The sequence below is a fragment of the Ambystoma mexicanum genome, chromosome 1p (genome assembly GCF_040938575.1).
Source record: "Ambystoma mexicanum isolate Mex_15411 chromosome 1p, UKY_AmexF1_1, whole genome shotgun sequence".
Taxonomy (NCBI): Eukaryota; Metazoa; Chordata; class Amphibia; order Caudata; family Ambystomatidae; genus Ambystoma; species Ambystoma mexicanum.
In genome coordinates, this window is record NC_090921.1 from 774,012,040 (window position 1) to 774,024,121 (window position 12,082).

The 12,082-nt window shown below is 48.1% G+C and overlaps 1 protein-coding gene across 2 annotated transcripts in view; it reads left to right on the forward strand.

The window, feature by feature from the left end:
- INTS3 (integrator complex subunit 3) overlaps positions 1 to 12,082 on the forward strand; it is a 1,800,341-nt gene that overhangs the window by 1,140,239 nt on the left and 648,020 nt on the right. For both annotated transcript variants that reach the window (XM_069651244.1, XM_069651252.1), the window contains exon 23: positions 11,449 to 11,524. In XM_069651244.1, coding sequence (XP_069507345.1) covers positions 11,449 to 11,524 — 76 coding nt within the window. The remainder of the gene's footprint in view (positions 1 to 11,448; positions 11,525 to 12,082) is intronic.

Consider the following 12,082-nt stretch of genomic DNA (forward strand, 5'->3'; position numbering starts at 1 on the left):
GGGGGGGGGTTACTGTGCTTACCCCCGTTGGGATCCTTGTTTTTCTACCCTTTTTTCTCGCTGGTTTTCCTCTGCAGCGGCTGGAAAGAGGGCGATGGGAGGTGGGAACTGGTATGGGCCGTAGTGACGCAGTATATATACGTCGTCACATCCAGAGTGGTCGATAGAGCACCAAGCCAAGGCGGAACGACCGCTGAGTGGAGGTCTACTACGCCCCCTGTCAAACTTTTTTTCAAGCAGCAGAAGCTGGATATCTATCTGATGAAGAATCTGTAGGAAAAGAATCCATATAAATAACATTAAGTAATTTCTCCATCTATACCAGACGTGCAGCCTATTGCATAGCTTCAGCTGCTCCCTGAACCTCAAGAAGTCACAGGTTTCGCCCTCCAAGTCCCTATAATGTATTGGTGCACTCTTGGACTCTCGCCTGTGTCTGGGTTTCCCACCCGAGTCATAGGGGCAAACCGTTCAGGGTGGTCTCGGTTTTCAAACCTCAGAAGCAGTTCCAGCCTCAGCTTTTCTGCACTTGCTGAGTCTCATGGCATCATGCATCTTGGTAGTGATAGAGGCCCATCTACATATGAGGATGCTATAGTGCTGCTGAGCTCACAGTGGTCTCAGTTTCAGGGACTAACTTCGGACCTTCTACCAGTCTCAGAGAGTGTATCTGGAGACATTAAATATTGGTCCATGAGGACAACCTCCTGAAGGGGTCGCTTTTTGTCATTGTTGGCCACACGTGAACTCTAGTCACTGATGTGTGCCTGGAGGACTTGTGTTCTCACCTCCAAGACCTTACGGTGAGTAGACTGTGGTCCCCATCAGAGTTCCGGGAGCACAAATATATGCTGAAGCTGAGGGTAGTCAGGCTGGCCCTGGTTGCTTTCCTCCCCGCTGTGAAGTACAAGACAGTGCTGGTTTTGACTGACAATACTATAGCCATGGATTACCTCAACCAGAGGAGTGGCGTGGGCACCTTGCCTCGTTGCAAAGAAGCAATGCAATTGTGGTTCTGGAGAACAGCATGTCGGACTGCGGCGCATCTGACCGGAGAGGAGAACGTTCTAGCGGATGCACTGAACAGACAGTCATCGACCCCTCACAAGTGGAATCTCTGCTAGGAAGTTCCGAAGGAGATGTTCTCCCACTGGGGTGCTCTCTAGATGAACCCCTCTGCTTCCAGTGTCAACAGGAAGCTCAGGTGGTTCTGCTCAAGAGAATTTCAAAATATACCAAAATGTCGCCAAACTGACTGCAACCAGGCAGTTGCTTCGACTTTCCCCCTACACAGTATTCTGACTCCTATTACTGCTCCCAAGCGTAGCGTCGCCCGCTCTCCTTGGTCGTAGTAACAGGAGTCAGGGATTTTGGGGGCGTGTCCCCTGCTTATCGTGGTAAGCCTCAGATAAGAAAGAAAAAAAAAGGACCCAGCAGAGTCGACACCGCCCCACGTAAGTGGGAGGTACGGACGCTGCAGGGGTACAAGGCAGTCGGCGGCGCACACAGAAGTGCGCAGCAGTAAAGGTAAGTGGGGGGTGCGGGTTGGAGGATTTTGGCCCGGGGCATGCAGGCCAAAAGTGATCTATCTCATCAATGCGCCGCGCTGTAATTGGAGTAGACATTTTCGTCTGCTGAATTAAAGGTGGTGCAGTGATCACATAGATCTGGGAATTTCCTCTTCCTGGAACTCATTGACGGTCGAATGGGACTTCGACCTACTCTGTGCGTTCCCAATGATACCAGTCATTCTGCTGGTTCTCAAGAGACCGAGTCCTTTCAAATCTGCGATGTTCTTGATCACTCTGGACTGGGCCCGGAGAACGTGGACATGGTCATCCACCCTCCCTGGTGTCTTCCGTAGTGGACGGACCTCCGCTCACACTCTGAGGGGAGGGCCCTGCACCCGAACCTCCTCAGCCTGTACCTTCATGGCTGGCTGCTGAAAGGCTGAGGTATAGAGATTGGGATTTGTCGGAGAACATTCTGAACATGGTCCTATATTCCTGAAGACCCGCCACCAAATCCATTTATGCCTATAGGTGGTAGACTTTTTAGACTTGGTTTCGGGAGAGAGGTATTTGAACCCTTCAATTTTCTCCACTTACTGTGTTGGAATTTCTTCTGTCTTTGGCCTGGACAGACTTACAGATAGGTACAGTGAAGTGGTATCTTGCAGCAGTTTTTTCATCTGGATGATCCCAGAGCAGGGCTTCTTTTTCACGATCCTCCATGGTTATCTTATTCTTGAGGGGTCTTTCCAATATGTTTTCCCCATAATGATAATTATGTGTTATTTATATAGCGCCTTAATCCAAAGCGCTTTACAGAGCACATATTTGCATACAATATCACCCAACCAAAATTGGTACTCATTTATTGACCTCAGAAGGATGAAAGGCTGAGTTGGCCTTGTCGGAATTCGAACCTGCAGATCACGCTCAGATCGCAGCAGCGAGCGCTCAACCCGCTGAGCTTTTTCTGGCATGAGATTTAAATTTAGTGTTGATGTTTTTAATGGGCGCTCCATTTGAGCCCATTTATACTCTTACGTCCCGTCCCCTTTCCTCCATACTACATGGGTGTCTCTTCCACACCAGAAAAAACCTTCTTCCCCTTAATATTTAGAGGCGCGCGGGGGTGCAGCCCTGGGAGCATGCGCTGCCCTGGCTCCGCCCTCTGGTGCCACACCTCGGTTCCATTTTCCGCATCGACGGGAACGGGCCGAATTCACCGGCATTCCTGCGTTTGGCTTGTACTTCCACATGCGGATACTTCTGTCTTTTTTGTCTTTTATCATACAGGTACTCGGCCCTCAGGCGTCACGCTCCCAACTTCAGACCCCCATGCTCTCTGCCTATGTTGCCTTGGCCCAGACCACGTTTGGCAAGCTTGTACAGCGTGCAACACCCTGTCATTGATGTCTCTGAAGAACAGACTAGCCAGGTGGAGGGAGCTCTTCCAGAAGTCTCCTCCAGAGGACCTCAAGGACTTCGTGAAACATCGATCCAGGCCCAAGTTAGGGCCTCTGTTTTCCATCGCACCCCGCAAGAGAGACTCCTTCCCAAGGGCTTGCCCGCGGGGGCGGATCGCTCAGGTCCTCGTACCAGCACGTGCACCGAGGCTGCTCCAGCTACCGGCCTACAGGCCGAGGGATCCTTGGTTCATCCTGGTGACAGTGTTGAGGGACCGGAAGGTTCTTGTACCGTGTTGTCGCCTGAGGGGCTCTGCCTTTGTACCAGCATTATGTTTGAGGGGCCCCGCCCTAGTACCGGCAATACGTCTGAGGGAGCTCCTAAATGAAGCTCTACCAGCCCCCGGACGGAGGGTGTCGCACCTACCGGGGTCTAGGCCTGAGGAGCAGGGTAGACCTCGCGATCCACACTAGAGTCTGGGAGGAGGCTGGGCCCAGCGAGCCGAGCAACATGACGCAGGCAATTAGAAATTACCCTCTTAGGTCAGCAATTCCTCGTGGGGCACACTTCTCCTGAAGTTGCCTAGGGGTCGGAGGGGTGGGCTCCTGCCCTCCCTGGACTAATTCCGTGCAGCTCTGTACTTGGGAGCCCACCTCGACACACACCTCCGCAGCGACACCGTCAGAAGAGAGGGTTGAAGCCCTCCTCACCAAGGTGCAGCGGCTTTCCACAATACCTACTGCCTCTGTCCGCAGCTACAGATCTCTGCTGGGCATGATGTCCTCTTGCATCACCCTGCTACAACACTGCAGGATACGCATGCGACCCCTGCAGGCGTTCCTCAATGCATGTTGGAAGCAGATTTAAGGCTCTGGGAAGACAAGATCACACTGATGCAACAATTCTGAAAGGCACTACACTGGTGGTCAGTTCGAGCTTATTTGGTTCAGGGTGCCCGCTTTCGGCTGCTCCCTCACCAAGTCACTGTCACGACGGATGCTTCCCAGAATGGCTGGGTTGCTCACTCAGGTGTCCTGCACATTAAGGGTCTTTGTACAGAGGAAGAGAAAGATCTACACATCGAACAGCTGGACTTGCGTACAGTGTTTTGGGTGCTTAGGTTGTTACTCCTGCTTGTCAGCGGACGAGTGATGCGGATCTTTATGGCCAACACCACCACAATGTTTTGTGTGTGCAAGCAGGGAGGCACTCAGTCCCCGATGGAAGCACTGGGCGCTCCGGCACCATATGTTCCTCATTCTTTTCACCTTCCAGTTCAGAACACCATGGCCAATTCCCTCAGCAGGGAACTCTGCTCCTGTCATGAGTGGGAGCTCCAAGAATTTCATCTCCAATGAATTGTTAGTTGTTGGGGAACCCTAGAGATCGACATCTCTGCCACTTACGAAAACAGGAAGTGGACATCCTTTGCCAGCAGGCTCCCACATCCGGAGAGCTTGGTTGTTTCCGAGTGTAATGCTTCGAGCTGTGCTCCTACACGCAACCATGACACCAGCTGAGAAGTGGATTTCTAGATGAATCCCACTCGTGCACACTTCAGTCTCATGGCCCCAGCCAACTCCTTGAGAACTCACATCTCCGCACAAATTAAGTGGAGAGCCTGCCGCATTACACTCTGAAACAAACAAAGCAACCAGTTGGACTAGAGGATCTGATCCTGGACCTTCTCTCTCACGTTCAAGAATTCCATCTTCTAGCATGTCTCCTCCGGCTGGAGCAACAACACAAATTCTACACACCCCCAGCAGACCAATCTAATTTGGTTCTCTGATCCCCCATGGGTCCAACAGTCTAATGGTCCAGAAGAAGGTTTGTCGAATCACTCTCTGCCGAAACGTCTCAGGGAAAGGACAGCAACTCTGCCATGTATCCTGTACTCGACATGTACTAATAACTAGTGACCTCGACCTATTACAAACTTTTCCCCCTAGAAAATATAAATCTAGGAATACAAGTTCATACAAACCAGTACAGGTGATGGTTACATTACTGTTTAGAATATGGACACATCGACCACTTTATAACCCAAGCATTAACATATGTATATATGTGTATGTGTATATATATATATGTGTGTGTGTATATATGTATGATGTAGTGTTGTCCATGTGATTTTGCATATACTGAATGCAGTGTTTTTGACATGTTTTTGTGTTTGATTACTTGTTTCATGTACTCTATAAGTGCGTACCACATCTCTGTACTAACTGTTTTTTGATTTATGAATTATATGATTACTGATAGGAGCGAAAGACTTTTTCGCTCTCCTTGAAAATGTCATTTTTGGTCACTATGTGTATACAACTGAGTGGAAATGATGACTCTCCTTTGAGAAATAATGAAACAATATTGAATAAACACAATGGAAGATGTGGGCAAATCATAGACCCCCCCCCCCGCCACCTCCCCATGCTTGATTTTTGCAAATGTCAAAAGGACTAGTCTTTTGTTGTTGCTGCATTTATTGTGAACTCTCATCAGGAAATTAATGTATGCATAAAGAATGTAACTGTTAGGACATTTTGTCTTGTCTGACCTCTTTGTTTCTGGATGTCAGGATTTGTGTGGCCCAGGTTGCCCAGCAGATTTGCACGATTAAGGTAGTCTTGGATACTAGTTCACTCTTCAGTAGGTCTCCCGAGAAGGGCTTGTTCTGTAAAATCTCACTGTTAATGCAGTTTTTGCTGGAATTAACTAACCAGATTCCTTCACACCAGTTTGTTTGTGCATGGAATCTGATCCTTGTTCTAATGTTTCTGATGGTAGTTACATTTGAACCTTTGCTCCCAGGCCCCTTTTAGGTTGCTCAGCCTCAATGTGATTTTCTTGTTTTCCATCATATCCACGAGTCGAGAGATTGAGCTCCAGGCTTTTGCTGTTCAGCCTTCCTACCTAGATTTGTCCAAGGAAATGGTGACTGTGTGTGAAGCTGTCCTTCCCTACCAAACGGTGTGGCAGTGTTGCCAATCTTTCTTTTGGTCTGCTACCCACCACCTCACCAATCTACGATAGTGGAAGAGGAAGGGTGTTCATCACCTGGGTCCCTCGGAAAAGTTATGTGGGGAACAATGGCCAGCTGTTTGCCAGTTCCACTAGTGCTCTGCCTGGCTGAGATGCTACAAATAGTCTGTCCTGTTGGATTTTAATTTTCTATTCTGAATGTTAGTCTGGCCAACAAGGTAGTGCCCTATGTTTCTGAGCCCATTCCACCAGAGACCTCGTGGCTACCTCTACCTTCCAGATCCGTTTATCTGTCAGGCACCTATGTGGGCTTCTCTGTACATATTTGACAAACATTACAGACGTGATTCCTTATCTGGTAAAGATATCTGCTTTGACTGAGCGATGCTCCTTTTTTGCCAGGTATGGGTGATGATTCCTTGATGTCCTCCTTCCTCCAGGTTATTTATTGCGTTTAATTTCTTAACATGAGGAATGTGTGGGTGGAAGGAGTTTATTAGAATAACACATCTCGTACCTGTAGTAATGTACTTTCCAAGTGATTGCCCCCTTCCAGATTCCTCATTGCCCTCCCAAACCACCCCAACACTGATATCTTGTAACCTCCTGCAGTTCTGAGCTTCCTTTGCAGCTGAGTGTGGTAAAACAGGCGGAACATAGTTTATGGGGTGCAGCCAGCTTCATATGTACCCATGATGTCCTATCTGGAGTCATGTTGCCCATCTGCTCCGATCAAAGCCACAGTGTGCCCCCTGGGGTCTTAGAAAGTTTCCGAAGCCAGTCTGGTGCCTGGGGTGTATTTCTAATATGAGGAATCTGTGGGGAGAATGTCAATCCATCAGAGAGAACATTAGTGAAGTAAATAATGTGTTATTTTCAGTATTCCATGCTTATGAAATCACATTGTAGTTGTCACATTTACGACAGATTGTACAGGAACAGATAGAATTGTTTTAAGGGAACATATTGCTGGTGGATTTTGGGTGAAGGGTCTGTGTTGGACCTTTGCAGCAGTTTGACTGATGACTGTTATGTTAAGGTCCATTTACAGCACACCGGAGTAGGGAAAATGAGACCCAGAGATCAGACTGTCAGATCAGAAAAAATGCCATTGTTAGAACGCAGTTATTTATTACTGGGCTATGTAAGGGAGTCCTTTCGGTAAATGAGACTGGTTGCTGTTGTAATGGGCCTAGGGAGGCCTATTGTTTTGCATGGGTCTGCTAACATGACATTCATGAGTGCAGGATTATTGTATTATGTCTGGCCAGTTCAAAGTACATGCATCCATTTTCCCCCACCTAAAAGCATAATCTGTTTCATATCATGCTATCTGTTGCCAAAAGAGATGTAAGTAAGACTTAGCAATTGCAACAATACACTGTTACAGTCCAAAATGCACAAAGAAAGTGGCAACATTGAACACTCCCCTTTTCTACCATGGTGTCTTGTCTGTCTTGTGTGCACCCTGAGGCCCCAAGGCGATCTGGCGCATTTAAAAAAATTAAAATAAATGAAATTCTGTCGAATTTGACCAGAAGTTTACCGTCCCTTAATATTGCTGGTTTGCAAGTGGGTGCAAATGTGTCTGCTCCACTGGCCATAAACCCCTTAAGGCAGTGGTCTTCAAACTTTTTTGGACTGGGCCCCCTCCGAACAAAATTTGGGCGGGCCGTGCCCCCATGAAAATGGCAAATGGAGAGTATGTACAAATGGCTATGAACTATTGCGCGCATTCACCACACCCTACTACCAGTATAGTCACTGGGCTCCGCCACCTGCTCCTACCCAGTCCTTGGGCTCCCCCCACCCCATCACAGACCCTGGGCTCCCCCAACCCTTCTCCCACTACTTTCCCAGTGCTCCCGCCCATCCTGCTATCACCAAAGTCCCTCGGCTCCCCCCACACCGTTCCCAACACAGTCTGAGGGCCAGTGGGAACGGGTGAATCTTTTAAGTGGAGTGGCATACATATTTCCCACAAAATGCCATAGCGACTGAGGGCAGCAAGGGAGCCCGATCCAATCAATGAGGGCTCGTGGGTCTGCCCATGAATTTGTTTTAAATAATGGGTTAAAATGTTACATTTCAGAGCGTATGTTAAAAAAGAAAAATAGGTAAAAAGACAAACCGTTTGCAATTGGCGCTGGGGGCGAAGGGGGGAACGCATTGTATTTTTGACTGGACATCTAATATATATCCAGTAAATAAAATACTATCCCTGTCCCCTGGGCTCCACAGCGCCTCAGATTGAGAGCTGATTGTGGCAGGTGGGTAGGGGGATTGTGCAACAAAGGCATTTTAAAAATGCCTTTGTTGCACAGCCCTCCTCCCCCCTCTGCCCCCCCACTCGCCAAAATCAGCTCAATTGTCACACTCACACACACCCACCCACCCTCACACACACACACACACCCCCACCCACCCCCACACACACCCCCCCACCCTCACACATAGATACCCACCCTCACACCCACATAGATACCCACCCCCACACATAGATACCCACCCACCCACACATAGATACCCATCCACCCTCACACATAGATACCTACATAGATACCCACCCTCACACATAGATACCCGCCCACATACCCACCCACACACCCACATAGATACCCACCCACATAGATACCCACACACCCACCCATATACCCACCCACATAGATACCCATCCACCCACATACCCACCCAGATACCCACACCCAGATACCCACCTACATACCCACCCAGATACACACACATAGATACCCAACTACCCACCCACATAGATACCCAACCATAGATACCCACCCTCACACATAGATACACACCCACACACCCACATAGATACCCACACACCCACACACATAGATACCCACCCATAGATACCTACTCACATAGATACCCACACACATAGATACCCACACACCCACCCACACACATAGATACCCACACACATAGATACCCACCCAACCACACACACACACATAGATACCCACCCACCCACACACACGCATAGATACACACCCACCCTCCTACATAGATACCCACTCACCCTCCCACATAGATTCCCACTTGCACACCCACCCTTCACCATACACTCGCACACCCACCCTTCACCATACACTCGCACACCCACCCTTCACCATACACTAGCACACCCACCCTTCACCATACACTCGCACACCCACCCTTCACCATACACTCGCACACCCACCCTTCACCATACACTCGCACACCCACCCTTCACCATACACTCGCACACCCACCCTTCACCATACACTCGCACACCCACCCTTCACCATACACTCGCACACCCACCCTTCACCATACACTCGCACACCCACCCTTCACCATACACTCACTCATAACACAAGCATACACGCATCCATATATTTAAATAAAAAATAAATGAACATAAAGATAACTTCTGCAGGAGCCTGCGCGTGGTTGCTGAAATGCCCGCTCCAGGTTGCTCTGTCCATATGTGCGAAGAGGCACACAAGCTCCCCCTCGCACATACAGACATGCAGTGCCCCAGCCAACATGTCCAATGAGCTATGCAAAGCTGGCGAAGCAAAACGCCCCCAGTGTTGCATGGCTCAGTGAGCATGTGCGGCTGGGGAACTGAACTGTCAAAGGGAAACAGTTCAGCCAGCCCAGGAGCACTCCCTCAGCTGGAAAAAGCAGCTGAGGGGAATGCACAGTGTTTCACTGGGCTGGCACCTCCATTATGGGTGAGGGGGGCCACTGGGTGGAAGCCCCCTCGCCCCATTATGGATGAGCAGCCAGTTTGGACATTTTTTTGGCCAATGTGGGCCAGTTTGATGAGTTACTTCACTATGCAGCTAGTAGTTTTGACCATTGTTGCTGAATAAATATTCATTAAATATCACGATTTGCTTACATTTTAACAAAAAACACCCCCTTGGGTACTATTCAAACAATCTGCGACTAAAGGAATGAGTATCTATTTGCAACTGTGGGCCACTTTTTCATTGGTGCCTAAGACACTTTTATGGTCCAGTCCGACTATGTGAGCCGCCCCTGCCCATTTTCCCCCAATCTGAAAAATAAAATATTTGTTTTTTGTTTTTTTTTTTACATTTCATGCTGGGTTCTCGCGCACCCCACAGTTTGAAGACCTCTGCCTTAAGGTGGCTATTCAGTTACCTCCGCTTTGGAATAGTCTGCCAGTCATACCACTTACTTGCAGAGTGCCTCAAGGATCCTCCCTATCGCCAATCCTTGTTTAATATCTAAATTTTTCCTCTCCTTGAGATCCTTGATGACCTGGGTGTCCTGTATACCAATTATGCAGGTGACACTCAGGTCATCCTAAAACTCTCGTATATATACTCCCAGGACTCGCAGGCCATCAGTTCAATGTATTCACCATCCACACTTGGATGGTAGCGAACTCAATGGTCCTCAATGCCGAGAAAACATATTCTTATCACCGCCTCCAGCCATATGCTAAGGAACCAGGCTCCAGAGTACGCCAACTTCTCCTTTGCCAATACCATCATCCCTGTTGACACAAGCGTCAAAATGCTGAGTGTCACCCTCGATGCTGAACTCAATGTGAGGCAGCATGTAGCCAAAACTTGTGCTTCATGTGGCCTATCAACAAATTTCTTGGTCATTTGCGCCCTTTTCTGTCTGAGAAAAACATGTCCCTACTGGCCTCATCCTTGGTCAACTCACGGCTCGACTATTGCAATAGTCTTCTGGCCGGTACTGCCCAGTCAAATTTCTCTGCTCTCCAGGTTACAGAGAATGGGGCAGTGAGAGCAGTCCTAGGCATTCCCAGACGGTATTCCATCGCCGAAGCAAGAAGAAAATTGCACTGGTTGCCCGTGAGGCATCATGTCTCACATAAGATCTTGACCCTCACCTACAAGTGTCTTACCTTTGACGCACCTGTCTACCTTAGAGCGTCTGAAGCCCTACCTGCCCTTGCGCTCCCTCAGGTCACCAGATCAGGCCCAACTAATTCACCCAGATTCCGTCTGGCCAAGTATGGGAAGACCAACATTGACGTCCTGGCCCCTGCTACCTGGAATGCCATCCCGCTTGAGCTAAAAACGTTTCCATCTCTTGCTGAATTTAGAGGTTGAAAAATCTCCTTCAACACACCACAAACTTAGACTCCTTCTTGCACCTGACATCCACTGCTTTGTGTCTTGTCTGTCTTGTGTGTGCCCTGAGGCCCCTGGGTGAGCCGACGCGTTATCAAAAACTTAAATGAAATTCAGTTGAATTTGACCAGAAGTATGCCGTCCCTTATTATTGCTGGTTTCTTCCACTAGTCAGCAAGCCGTAGATAATCGACCAGTCTAATTTTCCCTCATCTTTAGTTTACCAGATGATATTTTTGTTCCTGAACTTTGAGTCTGTCTCTTGTGCTCAAAGTAGTTTCATACTTTGTTTTTGGAACATATCTGTATATGTATTTTTCCTGTCATGCCTTGAAAACTGTCTGCATTCTGAGACCTCACTTACTCATCCTTATTTTGTTGTTTTTGTATATTTACTTGTATCGCCACCTGCTTTCCTTGCTTTTCAGCTCCAGGAATTGGTATGCCACGTGATGATGGGGAACCTTGTCATGTTCCGTAAGGACTCCGTCTTAAACATCCTTAGTGAGTATGGGGCAATTAAATCTGTGAAATCAATTTGCAGCATCCATTCTCTCTTTAAATATGAGCAGTTCTAGGAGTCAGCTGATAATCACTGTAATGCGGTTAATGACACTGGCCTTTTACTGTTGACTGGGCCATATTGCTAGTCTGGTTTTAAAGTCGTTCTGCCCTACTCACTGTGTTACTTCACTGTATGAATTCTGATCTAGATCTTGTGAGTGGCCAAAACTGAATATGTTCACTGCGGTTATCAACTGATTGCTGCCTGATCAGATAGACAGAATATTAATGAAAACTGAGAATGTCTCGTTGACTAAGAGGTTTGATGTCACAGGTGCGAAGGATAAAATCACTGCCATTGTTTTTCCATGGTTCTTTTCTTTTCACAACTCTTTGTTGTTACTGGATGCTGACATAATGTGTCTCTGAGCGTTTGCTGTTCCCGAGATACAACTTTGATTATTCCAATTCGCCACACCATGCTATGCTCGCTAGCTACCCATGAGATTTAATTCTGAGCAGATGTGGCTGGTGTCCGCAGGTAGCTGGAAAGTCATT